The sequence below is a fragment of the Artibeus jamaicensis genome, unplaced genomic scaffold, assembly GCF_021234435.1.
Source record: "Artibeus jamaicensis isolate MK-2021 breed Jamaican fruit bat unplaced genomic scaffold, CSHL_Jam_final contig_585, whole genome shotgun sequence".
In the NCBI taxonomy this organism is placed as follows: Eukaryota; Metazoa; Chordata; class Mammalia; order Chiroptera; family Phyllostomidae; genus Artibeus; species Artibeus jamaicensis.
In genome coordinates this window covers 4,424,791-4,450,727 of record NW_026521894.1, presented here as the reverse complement: position 1 = coordinate 4,450,727, position 25,937 = coordinate 4,424,791, and the positions used below count along the sequence as shown (strand labels likewise).

General features: G+C 38.6%; 1 protein-coding gene across 2 annotated transcripts in view; it reads left to right on the top strand.

The window, feature by feature from the left end:
• SIK2 (salt inducible kinase 2) overlaps window positions 1–25,937 on the top strand; it is a 141,210-nt gene that overhangs the window by 91,741 nt on the left and 23,532 nt on the right. Inside the window, exons 5-9 of one of the 2 annotated variants that reach the window (XM_037136165.2) lie at window positions 13,262–13,386; window positions 13,717–13,840; window positions 15,212–15,432; window positions 16,999–17,151; window positions 25,234–25,398. In XM_037136165.2, coding sequence (XP_036992060.2) covers window positions 13,262–13,386; window positions 13,717–13,840; window positions 15,212–15,432; window positions 16,999–17,151; window positions 25,234–25,398 — 788 coding nt within the window. The remainder of the gene's footprint in view (window positions 1–13,261; window positions 13,387–13,716; window positions 13,841–15,211; window positions 15,433–16,998; window positions 17,152–25,233; window positions 25,399–25,937) is intronic. The other variant, XM_037136166.2, reaches the window with a different exon arrangement.

Genomic DNA, 25,937 nt, shown 5'->3' with positions numbered 1-25,937 from the left:
TCTTTATTCTTCTTATGAAGACTTTTTTAATTCCTAAGTGAGCTGGATAAATGAACTGTTTTAGCCATTTTATATATTGAAATTGAAGAGAATGCAAACCAAAACTCAGTTTAAATTAAAATGTCTCTATTGAGAAAGCAGAAAATGACAGTTCATTTGAATAAATACAGAAACATGGCTTTGAAATCAGCATCTAATTTATGCTCCCCCAGTGGGGGAAGACATCAGACACTGATGAGCCATGTGCTCATCCACGCCTGTGTGTGCTCATTGCCTCAGTCATCCTCAGTCATAAGCCCTCCAGTCTTTGCAAAACAGAAGAGGACATCCAGAGTAAGGGACAGACTGCAAAGAAATATTGGCTTTCATTAGTTTTAGTAATTGAAGTACTGTTTCCTCATAGCTGTTTTTGCTATGATTATTTAGGCATAATGTTGAGAATAAGCAGATAGAGGACATTTAGTTTTATTGTTTAGCTCTCCTAATCTGAGATGTTTATATTAAATACATAGATAAGGATAAAAATGCATGAGTTATTTAGAGGAAATTTGCACAAATATCACAGTTCAAACAAGGCTTCACAAAAAGAATGTGGAGTTTGATATTAGGCAATTCAGGTATAAATTCTGTCTATGTGACCTTGGGCTGGTTACTCAACCTCACTGAGCCTAGGTTTCCATATCCGTTAGGCAGAGGTTACTCTGTTCTTTGGGAATGTTGTAGGGATTAGTGATAATGTTGGAGACAGTGAGGGTAGTAGGTAAGAGTGTGGGCTCTAGAGCTAAGCCACCTGGGTTTGCATCCTGGTTCTGGCACTTACCAGCTGCATGACCTTGAACGTATTGCCTAACCTCTGTGTCCTCAGTTTCCTTATTTGTAAGGAGGGAATGATAGAAGTTTGTATCTCATAGTGGTTACTGGTTAGTATTTGTAAAATACTTGGAATAGCCCCCGGTACATAGTGTTATTCAAGTGTTAAATAAATTCTTACTAGAACCATGTAATACTCAATTAAAGTAGGTGTTATTTGTATTCAATGTATAATTGATTCCATGTGAAACAAATCCTGGAATTTTTGATAGCCCCCCTCACCATGTTTTTTTTTTAATTATCAAGTCCTTAAAGTCTTGTTAATACAAATTCCAGAGGAACAAGGGATGTTTATTGTTTATATTCTAAATTATCTCTGCTTGATGCAAATTATTTTTTTTCCTGAGGAACCTTCAGTTTAATTAGTAATGTGTAATGAGTCTCATTAATCTGACCTGTGCATCGTAAGTCCCTTGTCCTTGGCCAAGGGACCAGTGCTTCCTTTCTGAGTTGACCCATGATCTCTGAGTGGCCCAACATCCCCCAGTATTGCATCCAGCAGTCTTCCTGCTCACTAGAATACCTTGAGACAGACAGGGTTTCTGTATGTAAAACTCCAGTTTTGTGCCATGAAACCAAAAAAGAGTGGGAGAGCTCGAGACAGGTTTCACTGGTAAAGTATTTATTAGCAGTCTTCTGTTTGTTATCCTCTTGCCACTAGTATTAGGTAAAATATAAAAACAGCTTTGCCTCAGCAAGCACAATGAGACCTGGCCCTTTATCCTTTAAACCTACACAGCCTTAGCAGCACATTAAGCCTAGAATATGGAAGAGAGCTTGTAGGGTTTTCTTTCATTTTCTTTTGTTACCTCCTTACCACCCCACCCCCCATCTCTTCTTCCTAACTCCATTTTGGGCCAAGTAAGGTAATTTATTTGCTTCTTAGCTCACTGAACTCTCTCATTGTACAAATAGATGTCTCATACAGGTCAGCAAGATCACATTTTATCTCAGCTGTGTTGTTTTTGTGCCCTTCTGCCAGGTAGTGAGGGAGTGATTGATATTTGGAAGTCAACTGTGAAGCTGGCCTTTTCTTGCTGGTTGGCAACAAAGTGTGCATTGATGCCAGTGTTGGCTGATAGCTATTCAGTTTGTGCAATGGGTCAGCTTCAACTCTTACCACTGGCCTGTCTCTCATTTCCTCTTAATTGTCTTCTTCATTCCTATTGTAATAATTACAAAGGATGTGTATAAATCTTCATGAGACTGCATATCTGAATTCTATTGGTAATTTTGGAAACAAAGATAAATGTAACCCTAAAGCCATCTGCTGCTCCATAGGGAGATTTTTTTAAATTGTAAATTAAATAGTATAACACACTGTTGGAGTTTAAAACTTGCCTTGGTTGTATCCATTCCCAGAGAAATTGTGTACCTTTTCTTAGCTTGAAAGACTAGTTTTTAATTTTTTGTTTGCTTTTTCCTTTTTTAAAATATATTTTATTGATTATGCTATTACAATTGCCCCATTTTCCCCCCCTTTATTCCCCTCTACTCTGTATTACCCCTCCCAACATCATTCCCCCACATTTGTTCATGTCCATGGGTCATACATATAAGTTTTTTGGCTTCTCCATTTCCCATATTGTTCTTAACATCTTCCTGTCTGTTTTCTACCTGCTATTTATGCTTCTTATTCCCTGTGCCTTTCCCCACATTCTCCCTCCTCTCCTTCCCTGCTGATAACCCTCCCTGTGATCTCCATTTCTGTGATTCTGTTCCTGTTCTCATTGTTTGCTTAGTTCATTTTTGTTTTTGTTTTTTTTAGGTTCTTTTGTTGATAGTTGTGACTCTGTTGTCATTTTACTGTTCATAGTTTTGATCATCTTTTTCTTAGATAAGTCCCTTTTAACATTTCATATACTAAGGGCTTAGTGATGATGAACTCCTTTAACTGGACCTTATCTGTGAAACACTTTATCTGCTCTCCATTCTAAATGAAAGCTTTGCTGGATGGAGTAAGTTTGGATGTAGGTCCTTGTCTTTTATGACTTGGAATACTTCTTCCCAGTTCCTTCTTGCTTTTTGCCTTTTCTAAAAAATGACTTTGATAGTTTACCTAATGACTTTTTGTAATCGGTCTGTCATTTAAATTAAAATTCTGAAAGTATTTAGTAATTATTATTTTGCAACAATAAAAATAGTGACGAACTATTTAACATATTCTATATCTTTTTCAAAACCTCTTTTTTAATATATTTTATTGATTATGCTATTACAGTTGTCCCATTTTCCCCCTTTACTCCCCTCTGCCCTGCACACCCCTCCCACCCACATTCCCCCCTTTTAGTTTATGTCCATGTGTCATATATATAAGTTCTTTGACTTCTACTTTTCCCATACTATTCTTACCATCCCCCTGTCTACTTTCTACCTATCATCTATGCTACTTATTCTCTGTGCCTTTTAACCCTCTCTTCTCTTCCCATTCCCCAGTTGATAACCCTCTATGTGATCTCCATTTCTGTGATTCTGTTCCCATTCTAGCTGTTTGTTTTGTTTTTGTTTTTGTTTTAGGTGTTGTTGTTAGTAATTGTGAGTTTGGTGTCATTTTACTGTACATGGTTTTTATCTTCTTTTTCTTAGATGAGTCCCTTTAACATTTCATATAATAGGGGCTTGGTGATGATGAACTCCTTCAACTTGACCTTATCTGAGAAGCTCTTTATCTGCCCTTTCATTCTAAATGAAAGCTTTGCTGGATAGAGCAATCTTGGATGTAGGTCCTTGCCTTTTATGACTTGGAATACTTCTTTCCAGCCCCTTCTTGCCTGTAAGGTGTCTTTTGAGAAATCTGATGACAGTCTGATGGGAACTCCGTTGTAGGTGACTGTCCCCTTATCTCTTGCTGCTTCTAGAATTCTCTCCTTCATTTTTATCTTGGCTAATGTAATTATGATGTGACTTGGTGTGCTCCTCCTTGGGTCCACCTTCTTCGGGACTCTTTGAGCTTCCTGGACTTCCTGGAAGTCTATTTCCTTTGCCAGATTGGGGAAGTTCTCCTTCATTATTTGTTCAAATAAATTTTCAATTTCTTGCTCTTCCTCTTCTCTTTCTGGCACCCCTAGGATTTGGGTGTTGGAACGTTTAAAGATGTCTTGGAGTTTCCTGCTCCTCTCCTCATTTTTTTGAATTCTTGTTTCTTCATTCTTTTCTGGTTGGATGTTTCTTTCTTACTTCTGGTCCACACCGTTGATGTGAGTCCCAGTTTTCTTTCCATCACTGTTGATTCCCTGTACATTTTCCTTTATTTCACTTAGCATAGCCTTCATTTTTTTCATCTAATTTGTGACCAAATTCAGCCAATTCTGTGAGCATCCTGATTACCATTGTTTTTGAACTGTTCATCTCTCTTCATTGCTTAGTTGTATTTTTTCTGGAGCTTTGATTTGTTCTTTTGTTTGGCCTTTTTTTTTTTTTTTTGTCTTGACTGACCTGTTATGTAGTGAGAGACGGAGCCCTAGGTGTTCACCAGGGCAGGGTAACCCACATACTGTGTTGTTACTCTGTTTGTGGGGAAGGGGTCCAAGAGGGAACAATGTCACTTACTTTGCTCTCTGCCAGATTTCGGTCACTTCCCATAAGCAAATTGGGCCCTTCTGGTGCTGATTCCCATGTGGGTGGGCTTGTGTAAGTTGTAGGATCCTGTGGGTCTCTCCAACACAGTTTCCTGTGAGACTGGGAGTTCCCACTTCCCCTTTGTTTCGCCTGGTTTATCTGTCTATGAATGTGGGACCACTGGGTCTGCCAGCTGCAGCCTTGCACACCCCGGTCTGCTAGCCACCTCCTCGCCACAAGTCCTCTTCCCCCCTTTACCAGTCTGAAAGAATGTGTCTTCTTTAACTACTTGGTTGTTGGACTTCCATACAGTTCGATTTCTGTGAGTTCTGGTTGTTTTTTGTTTTTAAATTGCTGTGTTTTTGGTTGTGTGAGGAGGCACAGTGTGTCTACCTATACCTCCAGCTTGGCGGGAAGTCCTCAAAACCTCTGTTTTATTCTCTATTTCCTGACTAATCAAACTGTGGTTTGGGGACCAGCAGCATAACCATCCCTTTGGAGCTTGGTAGGAAGTCAGAATCTCTCCCTGACTGGTGTGACTCAGTTGGCTGGAGTGTCCACCCACAGAGCAAAAAGGTCACCAGTTCAATGTCTAGTCAGGGCACATGCCTGGGTTGAAGGTTCGATCCCTAGTCAGGACACGTGCAAGAGGCAGCTCTTTCTTTCTTACATGGATGTTTCTCTCCCTCTCTTCCCCTCTCTCTAAATTATAAAAATCTTTTAAAAAAGAAAAGAAAAGAAATGCAGAATCTCAAGCTGAACCCTAGACCTACTGCATCAGAATCTGCATTTTAGCAGATTCCCCAGATGGTTTGTATGCATGCTAATGTTTGATCTCTTAACTCCAACACACACCAGAGAATTCCTTAATATGCTTGATTCCCATCAGACAATAAGCATTGCGAGCAGCTTCTTCACTCTGTACAAGGCCCTGTAGTTCCTAAAGCACTGGCCCTTTGCTAATGGTGTTTGAGCACTGATAATTTGTGTAACTTAATGATGACACTAATAATAATTGATTTTTGTTATCAGGAAGATACAGGTTAACCAGTCACTTTCAAAATATAAAACAGAAAACAATACCAATTCTAGTTCTGTTTTCAAATATATTCACGGTCTGTTACTGCTTAGTTTTATAAGAGGTAATTAAAGTATTCAACTTTTGAGGCCAAGTTGATTTCCATGAGAATCAGTCAACAGTAATTTTCCTTTTTTGTGGTTAAGTACCCTACTCCAAACCCTCTCTTTCATAAACATTTTAGGCCACATGGGAACCAGGTAAGCAAATATGGCAATATAAGGAAACCTCAGAGTTACTGTTGGAGGGAAACCTTGGCGTACATGCCTTATGTTATAGGGATGGGAGCGTGGGTCATCTTCCATGAAAAGGACAAGATATATCATTTAATGTATCATGCATTCTTAAAATGAATATAGATTCCTGAAGTGAATATCAGTGTATATTTCTGACATTTACTTTGTATACATGTTAATTGCTCCCATTTGCTTAGTAGGCTACTGTTTCATGGCATCCAGTCATGTAAAGAAGAGAAGGCACTTACTTGTCAAGGTCTGCTGGCAGAGGGATAAATTAGAAAATGTCTGTATTTGATGTAAAGGACTTTTCGTGGGTTTATGACAGCCTTGCTTCCAATTTAAAGTTAGATTAAATATCTCTGACTCATGGTATTCGTGGTATTCTTGGGAACATCTGTGATACAGTGAAAAAGAACACCTGGCTTGGAGTTCAAAGGGCTGTATTTGAATCCTGGCTAAGCCACTTGGAGCTATAGATGCTTGGGCAAGTCAGTTACCCACTTTGAGCTTCAGTTCCCTGCTTTGTAAGGTAAGGACCATTATACTTACAGGGCTGTCATTATGATTAAGTGAGATAATAAATGCAGAAATGCCAAGTATGTAATATGTTAGCCCAGAGTAGGCATCTGTTAGAAATCGGAGACATAAATGTATTTGGATTTTATTAGACCATGTTGAAGGACATAATAAGTTGTTTCTAAAACTTACTATGATTTCAGATTGAACTTTCTTAAAATTGAGAAGCCAAGAGATTTTTTAGGAAGATTTGTCTTTTTCCTTCTATGTTCAAGAAATGTTTTAAATCATGGTTGATCTGACAACTTCAAGGTACAATATTGTAACCAAACAAAAATGCAGTTTCCGCTGCCTGTCACCCCAAAAGTCAAACTCACGAGGCAGATGGTGGTGCAAAAGGAAAGAGGTTTTATTTGGGTGCTATGTGACCTGGGAGAATGGCAGTTCCCATTCAAAGCCTCTTTCTGCCATGAAAAAAGTCCAGTCATCCTCAGCAAGACCAAAACAAATGCCAGTGTTCAGAGTTTCTGATCCATTTCAAAGTACAGTCCTTAGGAGCCTGCAAGTGGCTGGTAAACAGTCATAGTCATCCCTATCCAGGCAGCTTAGCTCATTTCTGGCTGCTGTTCATTTCAGGCTCCATCCTGGAGCCTGCATGTGGAGCTAGTGAGCCATGGACAATGTGGCTGCTAGGGCTGCAAGGTTGTGTACTCCCAGGAGAGCGTGGTAAGCACTGGTGAGGGCACGCCAGGTGGAGGAGTTGGGGAGAGCTCTCTCCCCCCAGAGAGAGAGAGGGTCGGGGGAGGTGCTTCCTCCTGCAGCAAAGAGGCAAGAGCAAGGTGAGAATGCAGATCACCAGCCAGTGAGTCCCAAGCCTCTTTATTCCCCAGCAATTTAGCCTGGGTGTGGGATGGGCCAGGTGCTTTCTCAAAATGACCAATCAACTTCCCAACCTTTCACATTCTTTGGGTGGCTTCTTTGATTCAGCATCTCCCCCTATTCCATTTTGACTTCTATGGCACATGTGTTTGTCTTCTCCTGGTACTTGGGGTGGGGTGGGGGAGTTTTCTCTATCCAATTATCTTACTAGCTTTTGGTGCCAGTGCCCTATCCATTGATTTTTCTAGCTTTCTGTGTTCTCAGTGTAAGAACCTCCCCCTTGCTGCTCTTGGCCAGTGGGGCAGACTCTCCAGTCTCTGGACAGATTGGTAACATTGTGAGGGAGAGTTCAAACAGTTATTCTTACCCAAATAACAAATTATTGCAGAGGAAAGGAACTTTTTTTCATCCTTTCCCAAGGACATGCTTAGAGAAGGGAAGGGAAAAAGAGAGAAAGGAGAGAAACATCAGTTGGTTGCCTCTCACATGCACCCCGAGTGGGGACCAAACCCACAACCTAGGCATGTGCCTGACCCAAGAATCAAAGCCATGACTCTTCAGTTTACAGGATGTCCATTCCTACTTCCTCATTCCACCTACAGGGAGCTTTCCCTAACTTCTTTCTTCCTGACTTATTTATACTTTCAAAACTTTTTCAGAGTTGCTTAATCATGTGGGAATAGAAATAGTGTCAAAATAATGCTAGACTGAAACCTGGATCATTATGAGAAGTGTCAGTATGAACTGAAGGGCTTTTAAAAATACATATACTATATTGGCACAAAAATAAATATATGTATGTATGCACACATGAAGTGGCATACATACATATATTTTCTAACTGTTTGCTGGCAGGGTTCAGAAGCAATGGCATTCCAATTGTAATGAACACACCTAGGTCTTAGTCGTGGTTTCTAAATACAATTCCTCTGATAAAAGGAACCAGGGCCTCTTTGGAAAAGTGGTTGATTTCCAGGCTGGGGCAGGGAAAATATAAAATGAACCTGGAATATCATCTGGTGTCAAAAAATAAGAAAATACTTAAAGTGAAATTTCTAAAAAAGATGGGGCATGTTGAAAGGATATAGGAGCCAGCCTGAATTAGCTCCTAAAGGCCAAAGCTGGAACTATTTGAACATCAAAATAAATAACAATATAACTGGTATTGAATTATAGCCCCAGCAATAAAATAAGTATTCATGACACATACTAATATGACAGTGTTATAAATAATAAGTAAATTATTTAATAAATAAATAAAAGCAGAAGGGACAATTATTTCCTAAAGAATTATAATTAGTAAGTGTAGAAGGAATTAGGGAAAGGAACTCACTATTAGGACACTGCAGTAATCGCTGCTGCAGTCAGGATCTACTAATGAATACAATTTAAGTAAGTGGGTGAAAGTTTAAGGAGAAACAGAATATGTATAGTCTCGATGTATTTCCTAAAATATTGATTACAGAGGGAAAAATAGTAACTTTATAATGGGGCAGCCCACAGGCACCATCTTAATTAGGCAATTAAGGTTAACCCCACCAGTAATTAGACATAATACCATGCACCCCCTGATGTTATGCACAGAGAAGAGCACTTCACCTCTGTGATGTTCTTGCAAAAATTCACGATCTCAGTCTAATCATGAGAAAATGTCAGCCAAACCCAAACTGAGGGACCGTCTACAATATACCTGACCTGTGCTGTTTGTTGTCATGGAAGGAAAGACTGAGGAACTGTTAGAAATCGGAGAAGACATGATAACTAAATGCATTGTGAAACTCTGAACTGAAAAAGGACATTAGTAAGAGAAATTGGTGAAATCCATGATTGTTGATAGTATTGAATCAATGCTACTTTCTTAGTTTTGATAATTGAACTACTATAGTTATGTAAAATGTTAGCATTAAGGGAAGCTGGTCAAAGGGCATAGGGAATTCTCTTTCAGCTCATTCTGTGAGTCTAAAAGTATTTCAAAATTAAAAGTTAAATAATACCAAAGTGAGCCCTGGCTGGTGTAGCTAGCTCAGTGGATTGAGCACAGGCCTGCAAACCAAAAGATCGAGGTTTGATTCCCCGTCAGGGCACATGCCTGGGTTGCAGGTCAGTTCCCAGCAAGGGACCAGTTCCCAGCAGGGGATGGACCAGAAGTAACCATACATTAATATTTCTCTCCTTCTCTCCTTCCCTTCCCTTCTAAAGATAAATAAATAAAATTTAAAAAAATACCAAAGTGAGTTCAACATTACGTGACATAAGTTTTATGACAAAGAAACAGGAAACAAAACGCCTGAGGCACATAGCAGCCATCCTCACAGGTGTTAACTTGCAGATCAGAGCATTGCAGAAGAAATTGAACTGGAAGGATGTTCCTTCCCAGCAAGGCCAGGCTGAGCCTGGGCCTAGCATGAAGAAGAGCGATTGCACAAGTGGTCGTTTTCATAATACCTTCCAAAAATCAGGTGAAAATGTAGTGTCTTTCACCATCCTTGGCTGTGGTTAGGCTCTCTTTGGTGTTTGTACCGTGCTTGTTAATATGCACACACTCACATGTTTAATGAAAGGATGCAGTGGTTTTAGTTGGTCGGATAAGAGATTAATGCATTCCACTTGAGTTAATGGTGATAAGAAATAAGTCCTTCCTAGCTATGCCATTTTCATATTTCTTCCCTCTTGCTCATCCTCCATTTTACTGTATGCTTTTAGGCAGAAAGCTGCAGATCGAATGAAGCAAATAATCCAGATTCCTGTGAAGAAATAAAAAGAATTTAAGTGCTTTTCCTGACACTTCTTAAACCTGACCATTATTAACTTGCTCAAAAACAGCTATATATCTCTGTGCCAGGGAAGGACATAAGGGTGATGGGTAACAGTGAGGGCTTGGTTTCTGTTCCAGTCCTGCAGCTTAGCATAGCCTCTGGCAAGGTCCTTAACTTTCTGCCCTCAATTTCTTCTAAAATAAAGACACCAAATAGAGTTATTAGGAAGAAATCATCTTTAGAGAGCTCAAGTAAGTTTCTGACACATAGGAAGCACTTTTAAACAAGGCAGTGACAACATATTCATTCAGCAAACCTTTATTGAACGGCTGTTGTCCACAGAGAGTGAGCTAAGTGCTGGGAGTTCAGATATATATCATTTCCCCTCTCTGCTTTCAAGGAGTTTAGTCTGATGGAGGAGGCAGATAAGTAAAACAAAAAGAGGAAGAATTACTGTTCTTCTATTGAATAGCTCAAGCATTGTCTATTATCTACTTATAGGAAGTGGCATAATATACAGTCAGTTACAGTGATTTATGAAACATAGGTATTATCCCCATTTTGCAAATGAGGAAACCAAGACTTCAATGAGTTAAATAATTTATCCAAGATCACACAGCTAAGTGGAAAACCCAGGATTTTATTCCAAATCTGCCTGACTCCAGAGTCTTTCTTAAATGTTATATCAGATGATTGATTACAACAATATTAAGTGCTTTGGCAAGGTTATAGGAGATATCTGCATATATGCCTTTAATAATAGCCCTTATGAACCTGATTATCTTTTGGTGTTTTATTGTTTTTATAGGCTCAAGTTTCTATTTTCATTAGTTATTTACAGGAAATAGAAGTAAACATCTAAAATGGCCCTGGCTGGTGTGGCTCAGTGGATTGAGTACTGTTCTGTGAACCAAAGGGTCACTGGTTTGATTCTCAGTCTAGGACACGTGCCTGGGTTTTGGGCCAGGTTCCCAGTAGGGGGCACATGAGAGGCAACCACACACTGATGAGAAAAAAAAAAGAAGTAAATATCTGCTTAGTATCACTTCTTACAAGTTAACAGGACACTTTCTTCATGTAAAGCCAAGGTTGAGACTGGGATGCCATAGGCACGTGACGCTTTCCTCACTCTTGTTCTCTTCATGCGTATGAAATGTACCAGTGAGCAAGCCTGGGCAATAAAGAGGCCAGGCTGCCTTCCTGACGGGCCTGTTCCGGTCATTCCCTTGAGTTCATTCCAACAGAGTTCAGGGACATTCAGAGTGAAGGGGTTCCATAATGGCTCCTAGAGATGTTAAAACTACAGTGCAGTTTGGAGCGTATCCTCAACTTACTTACATGTACTCATCCTGTGATTATGATTTAAAGTACTGCAATTATTGGACCTATTTCAGGATCTCCAAACATACATCATAGCTTCTTGTGCTTTTCTGTGCAAGTGGAGTTAACATTTTCCTCTTTAAATGTTATTTGAACATCTAGTTCTTGACTCATTTGAGAACATAGATTTTCTAGAAAATTAGAAACATATCAATATGTACATATGATGTATCATGAATGGTTACTCGTAGAGGTGGAATTGAGAAGATAAAACCTCTCCGATAGTGCCTTGGGGAATCAGAGTGTAGGACTGAACCGCAGTCACACAGTAAGGGAAGAAACTCATTGCCTCGTAATGCCGGATGCCCAGGACAGGCCGAAGTGTTGTTGCACCAGCTTCAGAGTGTGCCCAGGGCTTTCCCCACATGTACCCTCTTTTCTCTTTGGAACCCTTAAACTTTCCTATACTTTTTCTACTCTTCTTGTACATTTTCTCAGGAACTTTGTCTTTGAAAGACAATGGTTGGTATTGATGCTTCACAGAAACTGAAGGGAGCTGACATTTCTCATATGTTCCAGGAATTTTACATGCTTAATCTCATTTCATCCTCACAGCATTCTAACTGGCTAGGTGGATTATCCCCACATTTATAGATACAGAAACCACTGTTCAGGGAAGTAAAAGAATTTACCTAGAAGACCTAAAGCTAGGAAGTGGCAAAATGGGAGGTGAGCTCTAGTTCTCCCTAACTTCATGGTTTGTACTCTGCCATGAAGCTGTAGTGTTGGAGATTGTGGCTATTGTCACTGTTACTACTGCTTGCCACCAGCTCGTCCATCAACTAGCTGAGAGAATGCTTCAGCCTAAGGTACTCACTGGACTGTCCAAAGTCTCAAGGTTGTAAAGAGACTGTGAGTTTATGTTAACTCATTGGATTCCCAGAACAACCTGCTAGCTGCATACATTTATTATTTCAGCTTTACAGTTGGGGAAACTGAGGCTCACAAAGACTGATCCAGAGTCACTCAGCTAGTCAGTCTGGCCCTGGAGACTCGATTCAGTTCCTTGGGGACACCTCTTAAAAGCTCACTATCCAGTCAAAGCTGTGCACTAGCTGGGTACAGAGCCAAGTCCTGTCAGTAAGGGAGTGTTCTCCAATGAAGAGTGTGTTATAACAGAATCAGTGTGGCTGTAACTGACAAAATAATAGGGATTTGTTTCTTCAGTAAGAACATGAGACTATGTGAAGACTTAGCATTTATACCAAAAGGCCACTGAATTCTGTAATTTTCATTCATATTGAAGGTGTCTGAGTATAGTATTTTCAGAGTGCATCCCGTGTATTGAAGCTGTAGATTCAGTACTACTAATAGGAGAAGGCCATTAGCTGTTCTGAAATATAAGCCACTGCATTCCATAAATGAGTAAATACTAGTGATAGGTGGCCTGTGACTGGGCCATATGGCCACTACATGTTAATGAGCTATTTAGATAGGTATCTGCCTAAATCAGGAATGGATGGGCCAACACTTAGCAAGCTGTTACTTAGGAAACACTGTCCTGAGTTGCCTTAAAAGGTTATCTATTTTGCTACTGTGTGATAAGGGCTATGTTGAGGTAAATATCTTAAGAGTTTTACTCCTCTGGTTCTTTTCTTATAGACCATATAAGACAAATAACTTAATCATAGAGTAATTAAAATTCTAAGATTATCAAATACAAGTTGGTTGTCCACACCAGTGGATTTTCTTTCAGCCTTAAGAAGACATTATTTAGTCTCTTTCTAATCTCTTGCTCATTCTCTATGAGAAGAAAATGATTCATTTGTACATTCATTCAAGAAATAGTTTTGAATGCTTAAATTACTATCTGCTAGTCGTTGTGCTAAGTGCTAGGGAAACATCACAACATAGTTGTTATCCCATTGCTCACAAAGGAAATAGTAGTAACATTACTAACATAGCATATTATAAAATTTGTTACAGAGAAATGCAGCATAGTTTGAGACCATACATGAAAGTAACATTTATTTCCATTCCAATAGATTTTGGCTTTGGAAATTTCTTTAAGAGTGGTGAACTGCTGGCAACCTGGTGTGGCAGCCCCCCTTACGCAGCCCCAGAAGTTTTTGAAGGGCAGCAGTATGAAGGACCACAGCTGGATATTTGGGTATTTCTTTGCTTTGCTGTGTTAAATGCATCTATAATGATAATATTTGGTACTCTGGCCCACCATTGAAGCTCTTGGTATCTAACACACAGGTAGTAGTTCATACCTTTCCTGTCCACTGGATTATAATTAAATTCAGATCTTCTGATATTTATTGTAAGATACTCTATTGTAGTAACCAGAGTTTCATTTTTTTGCAAATTCTAGAAAACAGTAGATTCAAACAGAAATTTTTCAATCTGTAGCATTTTAAGAGCCCTGGGGATATCTAGGAAAACAAAGTGTTTGAAGTCCTTGCTAAAAAAATGACCCACTTGTTTCCTTCCCCAGAGCATGGGAGTCGTTCTTTATGTCCTTGTCTGTGGGGCTCTGCCTTTTGATGGACCAACTCTTCCTATTTTGAGGCAAAGGGTTTTGGAAGGAAGATTCCGGATTCCATATTTCATGTCAGAAGGTAACAACCTGTTCATCTTACTGATTGTGCTATACAGAATTTGTGCTCCAAATGAAATGCCTAGGCAAAGGTTCCCTGTTTCTGAGAGTTTGGGTGCTAAGTATAGTGACTGAGATACTTTAAAAGCCATAGAAGTAAAGAGCCCCCTCCATGTAGGTGAGAAAAGTTCCAGCCTCCCTGACTGGAAACAGAAAGCTCCCCAGATTAAGAACCGCAAGTCTTCCCATTTACTCGTAGTCTATAAATGTCCCAGGCTTATTTTAGACTTAGAGGAGCTCTTTGTACATACAGGTTCACAACCATTTTGCTCTAAGTTTGAAATGGATTTTCCCATATCTTTTGGCAGGAAGTTACAAATTAAAATTTGTTAATTAAATTTAAAAACCAACCGGCAAAACTGTTGAATTCAGATGAACTGCCATAAACCCTACTAATCTTATATTGGGTTATAACATAGGCAGCAGTTAGGTTTACCCCTTAGATTAGTTTTTGGTTATCATTCTTAACTCTTTGTTCCTACTAGCAGTAGAAATAAGACTCCAGTAGTTAAGAGTGCAGACTCTGGAGCCAGACTGCCAGGTTTAAGTCCTGAGTTCACCATTTAACTGGTGGTCTGACATTGGCAAGTTATATATTTCCTCTCTGTGCTTCAGTTTTCCCAGTCTATAGAATAGAAGTAACCATGGTTCCTAATAGGGGTGCTGTGGGGATTAATTAAACTAATCTCTATAAAAGCACTTAACATGGTGCCTGGCACGTACCAAATGACCTAAGGTTAGCTTATGCAGTGTAAAGAACTTGATGTGAGCTCAGTGGATAAGCTAGTGCCCAGAGTTGCAGCAGGGCAGTTTTCTTAGTGTAATCAGAAGTAAATAATGTTCCACGAACATTTTCCTCAGTTGCACTGATAAGGAGAAAGCAGCAGTCCACTGGAGAGCTCTTGCCTCACTTACATAGCCTTAGTATATCAGCTTTAGACATAACTGAGGATCCATTTATTATTTGCTTATTCTAGGAAGAAGGCATTTTTTTTTCAATGGAAATCTAAGTCTCTGTCTAGATATTTTCAGTTGACAAATTCAGTAGAAAGGTTCATTTAGCACAGGTTGGAGAGACCTCCAGCCTCCTGTTTTTTTTTTTAAGTATTCATTCACGGTGATGGTTAATTTTGTGCATCAAAATTGACCATGTGGACTTGACAAATATTAAGTAACCTTCATATAATCATTTATTCATTTGACCTTCTGCTTTCCAGTGGGCATTATGGAGGATACAAAGATTAATGCCATTGTGCAAAATCACATGAATGAAGCAAACACCCTGAAGTGCAAGGTGATTCACACGGCTTCTGTAACATTGTGTTTTCCATAGATTGTGAGCACCTTATTCGAAGGATGTTGGTCTTAGACCCGTCCAAACGGCTAACCATAGCGCAAATCAAGGAGCATAAATGGATGCTCATAGAAGTTCCTGTACAGAGACCTGTTCTCTATTCACAAGGGCAAGAAAATGAGCCATCCATTGGGGAGTTTAATGAACAGGTTCTGCGACTGATGCACAGCCTTGGAATAGATCAACAGAAAACGATTGAGGTAAAGTGACCAGATATTTGACTGAAAATATTTTAGGATTCTGTTGTGCTCTGTAACTTGGAATTTCATGCTTATGACACCTGTCATCTGGTCTTTAGCATGGCCGTCTTCAGCACCTAGGCATCCTGTTCAGTTGTCCACAAAGAGTACATCAGACTCTTTTTTTGGTTTTGCTTTTGTACAATGTATAAATTTCTGCCTTTGGCCCCTTTGCCAGAAAATTCAAGAGGAAGTGTTTATATAGGACTGAGAAAAGACAAAGATGAAAGCTTGACAAATACAAAGTAGCAAGTTTCTTCTAAAATGAAATATAAAGTTTCATATAGATAATAAATTAGATTATACAGAACATAAATATGCAGCTACAGAAAAAGGCTGAGGGCTGAGCAGAAAACAAGAATGGTAGAAAAGCCTGTTGGGTTTAGCTTGTGAATTGGAAAAGCTGAAGAGGCAGAAATAGGTAGATTCCTCATATGGAAGCATTGTGGCCACAGAACTGAGAAGGTCTCGAACCTGAGAAATTTCTCATCGCTTTTATTTCTTTCTTTAATAATTAGCATACTAACAAAATATACATATTTTAATACCTCCATAATAGTAAAGAAATAAAAATAAAAAACAGTACTTTTAAGGAGGAGCCATAACAAGAAAATATTAAATGTTCCCTTGTGAATATTAAGTGCTCCAAACTGTGCTGTCTTTTCCTTCCTTGTAGCTGTAAGTGAAACAAGATTGGCTTTCCGCTTTGCTCATCATACACCCAGTGATGTTTTTCTGCCCTTGTCCATGAAGTACACGCAGAGTAGCAGCTGTGAGCGCAGGCCCTCTGGGCTGGGATTTTTGCTGAGAGTGCTCTGCCTCCGAGCTACACTGCATGGCATGCATGCAGCCTGTCAGGTGGAAGTAGAAGCCAAAGAAGCATTTGTTTCCCTGTTTCGTTAGTACCATGGGAAATCTGGCCAATGAGAGGTGTGAAAAATTGGGAGGCAACTTTATTTTCAAGGTTGCTAGAGGGCAGGACTGCAAAAACAAGAGGAAAAAATTACCTAAGAACAGAGACACAGTGTCTCTCAATCTAGCATCCAAGTGTCATTCTCCAGCCCAAAATAATCACAGAAAGTTCCCCAAAGACCTTAATCACTCACTTCAGAGTCTGCAGCGGTTTGGACTTGTGTCGAAGCTGTGGAATCAGAGCCTCTGAGCCCAGGTTGCCAGCCGACCTCACTACCCCTTAGTTACAACTATGAGATGGGACCATATGACAGCATTGGGGAATGTCTGCATGAGATAGTGATGGCATTTGCTCTGAATGCAGAAAAATAAATGGATCTTATTAATGTCCAAGGGCCAGTCAAGTCAGTTAAAGGTATCATGCTCTGTATAATTAACACCAGAAACTTGAAATGATCTGTCATTCTAAACTCTGGAGCAGCCTTCGTTTTGAGACATACTTTGTTACTCTATTTTTAAGAACACGTGATTTCTTCCATCTTTTTTTAGAAAGGTATAGATCATTGGATTGGTTTTTATAATTCTTGGCCTGTAGCACTTGTTTTCTCTTTTCAGTCTTTGCAGAACAAGAGCTACAATCACTTCGCTGCCATTTATTACTTGTTGGTGGAACGCCTGAAATCACACAGGAGCAGTTTTCCTGTGGAGCAGAGGCTCGATGCCCGCCAGCGGCGGCCCAGCACCATTGCTGAACAAACAGTTGCCAAGGTAACACCCCATTAGCCAATAGTCTTATCTGTGCATGTGCCTATTCACATGTGGTTGACACATTTTTCATCTTGTAGTACAAAGGGTTAGGATTTCAACCTCTGTGCTCTGCTTTTCCCTCAAGTTTCCACCTGTCATTCACTAGATTTTTCAAATGTTTTAGCTCCTTCCTATTTTTTTACAATTATAGTTGACATACAATATTATATTAGTTTCAGGTGTACAACCCATGATTAGACATTGTATAACTTACAGAGGATCACCCCGATAAATCTACTACCAACCTGACACCATACATAGTTATTATAGTATTAGTGAGTGTATTCCCTACGCTGTACTTTACATCCCCATGACTCCTGTAACAACCAGTATGTACTTCTAAATCCTTTCACCCCTACCTACCCCCTTCCCATGTAGAAATGATCACAATGTTCTCTATATCTATGGGCCTGTTTCTGTTCTGCTTGTTCATTTATTTTGTTTTTTAGATTTCACATATAAGTAATGCATACGGCATATTTCTTTCTCTGATTTATTTCACTCAGCGCAATACCCTCTGGGTTCATCCATGTTGCAGATGGCAAGATTTTATTTGTTGTTGTTTTAATTTTTCAATTACAGTTTATATTCAGTATTACTTTGTATCAGTTTCAGGTGTACAGTGTAGTGGTTAGACAATCACACACTTTACAAAGTGCGCCCCCTGATATTTCCAGTGCCGTCTGGCACCATACATAGTTGTAACATATTATTTACTATATTTCCTGTGCTGTACTTTATATCCCCATTACTGTATTTTAACTACAGATTTGTACTTCTTAATCCCTTCATCTTTTTCCCCCAATCCCTCTACCCTTTGGCAACCATTAGTCTGCTCTCGATATCTCTGAATCTGTTTCAGTTTTGTTTGTTCGTTCATTTATTTTGTTCTTAGGTTCCACCTATAACCGAAATCATTTGGTATTTGTCTTTCTCTGACTTACTTATTTTACTTAGCACGATGCCAAAAAGTTGGTCAATCCATACTATCGTAAATGGTAAGATTTTATTCCTTTTTATGGCCATGTAATATTCCATTGTATATAGGTACCACCACTTTTTTATCCACTCATCTATGGGCACTTGGGTTGCTTCCATAGTTTGGCTATTGTAAATAATGCTAAAATGAATATATGGGTGCATATATTCTTTTGAATTAGTGTTTTGGGTTTCTTCATGTATATACCCAGAAGTGGAATTGCTGGGTCATACAGTAGATCCTTTTTCAATTTTTTTGAAGAACCTCCATGCTGTTTTCCACCAATCTGCATTTTCTATCAGCAGTGCACGAGTCTTTGTTTTTCTCCACCTCCTTGCCAACACTTGTTGTTTATTAATGACAGGTGTGAGGAGATACCTCATTGTGGTTTAATTCACATTTCTCTAATGATAAGTAATGTTGAGCATTTTTTCATATGTCTGTTGACCATCTGTCCTCTTTGGAGCAATGTCTGTTCAGAACCTCTGCCCATTTTTAATTGGATATTTGGGGCTTTTTTTTTTTGGTGTCAGGTTGTATGAGTTCTTTCTAAATTTTGGATATTAACCCCTTGTCAGATGTATGATTGGCAAATATCATCTCCTATTCAGTGGGTTGTCTTTTTATGTTGTGGATGGTTTCCTTTACTGTAAAATAACTTTTTATTTTGGTGTAGTCCCATTTGCTTATTTTTGTGTGTGTGTGTTTTCTTTGCCTGAGGAGATATATCAGAAAAAAAATATTGCTAAGAGTAATGCCTGATTGAAGAGTTTTATGGTTGTGAGTCTTTAATTCATTTTGAGTTTATTCTTATATATGGTGTAAGAAGGTGCTCATTTCATTTTTTTGCATATATCTGTCCAATTTTCCCAACACCAGTTATTGAAAAGAGTATCTTTACCTCCCTGTATGTTCTTGCCTCCTCTGTCATGTATTAATTGACCATACAGGTGTGGGTTTATTTCTGGGTGCTCTGTTCTGCTCCAATGATCTGTACATTTGTTTTTATGCCACCACCATGCTGTTTTGATTATTAAAATAGTTTGATGTGAGGTAGCATGAGAACTCCAATTTTGTTCTTCTTTTTCAAGATTGCTGTGGCTATTTAAAGTCTTTTATGGTTGCATATAAAGTTTTGGATTATTTGTTCCAGCTCTGTGGAAAACACCATTGGTATTTTGATAGGAATTGCGCTGAATCTATAGATTACTTTGGGTAATGTGGACATTATAATGATGTTAACTCTTCCTATCCATGAGCATAGTGTACACTTCTATTTATTTGTATCTTCAGCTTCTTCCTCAAGTGTCTTATAATTTTCTAAGCACAGGTCTTTTACCTTTTAGTTAAATTTATTTCTAGGTTGTTGGGGGGTTTTTAATGCAATTATAAATGGGGTTGTTTTCTTAGTTTCCACCTGTGATAGGCCACTGTTGGTTTATAAAAATGTGACTGATTTCTGAATATTTATTTGATATCCTGCTACTTTAATGAACTCATTTATCAATTCTAGTAGTTTTTGGTGGAATCTTTAGGGTTCTCTATATACAGTGTCATGCCATCTACAAATAATGACAATTTTACTTCTTACTTTTTAGTTTGGATGCTTTTTATTTCTTTCTCTTCTGTGAATGCTGTGGGTAGAGCTTTCAGAACTACTTGAATAGGAGTGGTGAAAGTGGGCAGCCTGCCTTATTCTTGACCTTAATGGAAACACTTTAGTTTTTCTTCATTGAGTATGATATTAGCTGTGGGTTTGTCATATGTGGCCCTTACTATGTTGGGGTATGTTCCCTCTATTCCCTTTCACTTTGCTGAGAGTATTTATGTTGTTTATGCGGTAGATCACATTAATTTGTGAATATTGTACCAGCCTTGCATCCCAGGGATAAATCCCACTGGATTGTACTGTATGATCTTGTTAATGTATTTCTGAAATCAGTTTGCTAATATTTTGTTGAGGATTTTTACATCTGTGTTCATCAGGGATATTAGCCTATAATTTTCTTTTTCAATAGTGTCTTTGTCTGGTTTTGGAATTAGGATAATGCTGGCCATGTAAAAAGTTCTTGGGCATCTTTCCTCCTCCTGAATTTTTTGGAAGAGTGGGTGTTAGTTCTTCTTTGAATGTTTGGTACAATTCACCTCTGAAGCCAACTCGTCCTGGACTTTTGTTTACTGGGAGATTTTGATTACTGCTTCAATTTCATTAGTGTTCCAGTGTTCTGATTCTTCCTGATTCAGTTTGGGAAGACTGTATGTTTCTGGGAATTTATCCATTCCACCCACGTTGTCCAATTTGCTGGCATATAGTGGTGTATAATAATTTTGTTACAGTCTATTGTGTCTCTGTGATCTCAGTTGTTATTTCTCATCTTTCATTTCTAATTTTATTCCCTTTTTTTCTTGATGAGTCTGGTTAAAGGTTTGTCAATCTTATTTATCCAAAAAACAAGCTCTTGGTTTCATCGATCTTTTGTATTGTTTCTTTTCAGTCTCTATGTCATGTATTTGCAGTCCAATCTTTACTGTTTCCTTTTCCTACTCAGTTTGGGCTTTGTTCTTCTTTAAGTTCCATTAAGTGTAAGGTTAGAATGTTTATTTGAAATTTTTTTTGTTTCTTGAACTAGGCCTAAATTTGCTATGAATTTTTAAATTGCTGTGAATTTTCCTGTTAGGACGGCTTTTGCTGTATCCTGGAGATTTTAGGATGCTGTGTTTCCATTTCCGTTTGCCTCAAATGGAGGCAAAGGGAAGCCCTTGATTTCACTGTTAACAAATTCATTGTTTAGTAACATGTTATTTTGCCTCCATGTGTTTGTGTATGTTTCAGGGTGGTTTTTTGCTGTTGTTTGTTTGTTTGTTTGTTTTTTGGTAAGTAATTTCTAGTTTCACACCATTGTGGTTGGAGAAGATGCTTGTTTTGATATCAGTCTTCTTAAATTTACTGAGACTTGTTTTGTGTCCTAACGTGTGGTCATTCCTAGAAAATGTCCCATGTGCACTTGAAAAGAATATATATTCTGCTGCTTTGGAGTGAAATGCTCTGAGAATATCAAATCTGTCTGGTCTGATGTGTCATTTAAGGCCACTGTTTCTTTGTTGATTTTCTGTCTGGAAGATCTCTCCATTGGTATCAGTTGGGTTGTTAAGAGTTTTCAACTATCACTCTATTGGACTGTATCTCTGTTGATTTTTCCCTTTATGCCCATCAAGATATGCTTTATATATTTAGGTGCTCTTATGTTGGGTACATACATGTTTACAAGGGTTATATCCTCTTGTTGGATTGATTTTTTATCATTATGTAATGTCCATTTTGTCTTTTTTTAATAGATAGCCTTTATTTTAAAGTCTATTTTTTTCTGAGATAAGTATTGCAACCCCAGCTTTTTTGTTTTTATTTGTGTGAAATATCTTTTTCATCCATTCACTTTTAGTCTGTGTGTCTTTCACACTTGTACACAGCATCTATATGGCTCTTTTTTTCTTACCCATTCAGCTACCCTATTTTTTAAAGATTTTATTTATTTCTTTTTAGAGAGAGGGAAAAGGAGGAAGAAAGAAAGGGAGACAAACATCAATGTGTGGTTGCCTCTCGTAAGCCCCCAACTGGGGACCTGGCCCATGACCCTTTCGTTCACAGGCCAGCACTCTATCCACTGATCCACAGCAGCCAGGGCTACTGCCCTGTGTTTTTTTAATGGAGCATTTAAGCCATGGAGAGGGGCAAAGCGGGGAAAACTGGGACAATTGCAATAGCATAATCAATAAAATATATTTTAAAATGAAAATTTTAAAAGTGACAAAAAATAAAGTGATTATTGAAAGATATGTATTTATTGCCATTTTATTCTTTATAATTATGTCCCCCTTTTTTTCCTGTTTTTTTCCTAAGAAAGTCACTTTAACATTTATTTTAATATTGGTTTGGTGGTAATAAACTTCTATAACTTTTCTTACCCGGGACACTCTATTTCCCCTTCGGTTTTAAATGATAGCCTTGGTGGGTATAGTAAGTCTTGGTTGTAGGTCCTTGCTTTTCCTTACCTGAATATTTCATGTCAATTCCTTCTGGCCTGAAATATTTCTTTTCTGTTGAGAAATCAGCTGACAGCCTTATGGGAGCTCCCTTGTAGGTAATTGTCTTTCTCTTGCTACTTTTAAGATTCTCTCTTTGTCTTTAACCTTTCCCATTTTAATTATGATGTGTTTTGATGTGGGCCTCTGGGTTTATCTTGTTTGGGACTCTCTGCTTCCAGGACTTGTGTGTGTGTGTGTGTGTGTGTGTGTGTGTGTGTGTGTGTGTGTGTGTGTGTGTTTAATATAATATTGTTTATTTAACTTTAAAAACATTTCAGCATTCTAAACATATAAAAAACAACAAAACATTTCAAATTGTGCTTAATAGAAAAGGTTCTTGAACTTGCATTGACACAGCAACTCTTCACTTTGCTGACAATGAAAAGTTCTGCAGTTAAAAACACAGAGTTTAAAAGTACTGCACTTAAGATCGAAACAATTTCTGTGCCAGCTAATCCCCCTGCTTTTCCACTGACTTGAAAGAAATACTTGAAAGGAAAAAAAGTTAGCCTGGCTAGTATAGCTCAGTGGATTGCGCGCAGGCCTGCGAACCAGAGGGTCACAGGTTTGATTCGCGCAGGCCTGCGAACCAGAGGGTCACAGGTTTGATTCCCAGTCGGGATGCTTGCCTGGGTTGCAGGCCAGATCCCCAGTGGGGCCATGTGAGAGGCAACCACACATCCATGTTTCTCTCCCTCTCTTTCTCCCTCCCTTCCCCTCTCTAAAAATAAATAAAAATTTTAAAGAAAAAAAAAAGTTATATAGTCTCAACTGTGGCCCAAGATATAAGCCTGCTAAATGATGATATAAGAAAAGCTATTTCTTTATTATACTCAGAATAGTGTGCAATGTATTTATTTCTGTTTTTATCATCCATGTAATAATCCAATACTTAGCTATTGCTATTTTATTCTTTATCTTATGCATTATACACAATGATATTGGAATACCAAATGTCAGGTATATTCTAAATATATTCAAAGTATATTCAACTACAAGTGTATTTCTGACATATCTCCCCCTTGTGGAAAACCCTCAACCTGAAATTTTGACTGGGAATCATTAGCCAGCATCTGAGAACAAAAGTGTGTATTCACTTTGCAGTCTAATTCCTATGTTAAATTCTTGTGATCATTTTAAGACTTTAGAAAGGAAAAAAAGAAGGAATTAACATTACTGAGTGAAGTATTTTACATGTTACCTTTTACACTTAAGTTGACTGTGAAATAGGTACAGTGCCCTTTTTTAGGGATGGAGAAAAGATTCAGAGGGGTTAAGTAACCTAATGAAATTTGCACAGTTATTAAGTGATAGAGTCAGGAATTAAACCCAGGTGTTGGGAGAGGAGAAGCTATCATCATACAATTTGTTCCTTTTCCATTTGTTTGAACTTAAAATTTGCCACCTTATACACATTGAAGTGATTATGGCAGAAAAAATATAGACCATTCCTCTGCCTCTTAGAAACTAGAATGATGGTTGTACCTCAGATGTTTTACAATGTCTGTTGTGTGCAAAATGCATCTAATAAATTATTCTGCTGGTTTTGAAAGGATGGGGGGGGAAGGATTACCTAACAAACTCATCTTTAAAATCAATCCTTGCCCACTGTCAGAAAGGAAGATTCTTTTTTAAATGATATTTTTTAAAAAAGAAGAGTTTGTAATGCTTGTTCACTTAGCATTCTTAACAAAGGAGATACGAAGAATGGGCTTAACACCATCAGGAGCTTTCTGTAGTAGGTTGACTTCAGGAACATTAAGTTGCTCCTCAGTAAGCATCTCTCTTTCCACTGGCCAGCAAGCTGTGTTCAGGCTGTGTGTTTCCTTGAAAGAAGGGCATTCTTGTCACCTCCAAGTAGCTGCTGCTGCTTTTTTCTTCCTCTTCACACAAACTCCTGCCTAGAAATATGTACCATCTTACCCACCCACCCCTCACACAATGACAAACAGATAGGATGGATGGATGGATAGATGGATGGTTGGATGGATGGATGGATGGATGGTTGGATGGATGGATGGATGGATGGATGGATAGATAGATAGATGATAGATAGATAGATAGATAGATAGATAGATAGATAGATAGCACCGGCTGCAGTGTACTTTGTTATAGTTAGTTGTGGGTGTGTGTATCTATCCCTGGTTCAATTTTGAGCTCCTAGGTGCAGGGACTTTTCTTATATCTTTCCAGGGTAATCTATTTAAGATTGTAGACAATATAATCTTGTTGAATTGGAAAAATAAATAAATAACAGTCCTGACTGATGTCGCTTAATGGATTGAGTGCCAGCCTATAAACCAAAGAGTCACCAGTCTGATTCCCAGTCAGGGCACATGCCTGGTTGGGGGCCAAGTCTCCAGGATGGGGTGCGCAAGAGGCAACTACATATTGATGTTTCTCTGCCTCTCTTTATCCCTCCCTTTCCCACTGTCTAAAAAATAAAATAAATAAAATCTTTTTTTTTTTATTTTTTTTATTAGTAAAAAAACCCTGGCTGGTGAGTGCGGGCCTGTGAACCAAAGGATCATGGTTCAATTCCCAGTCAGGGTACATGCCTGGGTTGCAGGCCAGTTCCCAGCAGGGGATGCACAAGAAGCAACCATACATTGATATTTCTCTCCCTCTTTCCTTCTCTTCCCCTCTAAAGATAAATAAATAAAATCTTTATTTTAAAAAAGCACCCTGAGACTCCTTAAAAAGACCAGCTTTCTTGTCATCTCTGTGAATGCATGTTCCTCATTATGGAACAGGCACGGAATTCTCTACAACCTGCCTTAGATTGATTAGTTGCTGAACTGCTTCAAATCAATACCTGTGCCATGTATATATGTCATCAAATCTTTTCTGGAGTTTCCAATAACTCCAATTAAAGTTTCTCCTTTAATTGTACCAGGAAGAATTATTTTAATCCAAGAAATTTACATATTAATATAAAAATATTAATATTCTCAAATGCTCTGTTCTTGCCATATTTACAGGCACAAACTGTGGGTTTCCCAGTGACCACGCATTCACCGAACTTGCGCCTGATGCGATCTACCCTCCTCCCACAGGCATCCAATGTGGAGGCCTTTTCATTTCCAGCATCCAGCTGTCAGGGGGAAGCAGCATTTATGGAAGAAGAGTGTGTTGACACTCCAAAGGTACGAATGTGTTTGAGAGACTCTGAGCTCGTAGATTGGCTGGAGACTTCAGTTTGGTCCACAGATGCTGTACTTGGATTTTGTTGAATTTGGTCATTTCCTCAAGTCATTCAGGAGTGTAGTTTTTGTGCAGAAGAACCTGACAACAGTATTCAGGGCTAAACGTGACTCTCACCCCAGTCTTATCATCACAGCTGTTACCTAACTTGTCATGCCTTGTGTGCACTTTCAAAATCTTTCCTCTCTTTCCTTAACCAGGTCGTTCTCTCTTCAAGTTTCTTGATCCCACATAGGTTTTGGATATTTTTACACAAATTGTAATTCTGAAAACAAAAATATATATGGTGCTGAATTGGGCTTTGTCTGTTGATTGTGTTTTTCCACAGCATGTGCTGCCCCTACACAAGGACAAGCTGTCTTTTCGGTCAGTTAAACATCTTTTTTATCCCGTTTAGACCTGCTTACAGGAGATAAGTTTCTCCTGAGACACTACACAAAGGTGGCTTTTAGGAAGTGGAAGGTGACAGCTTCTCTCATTT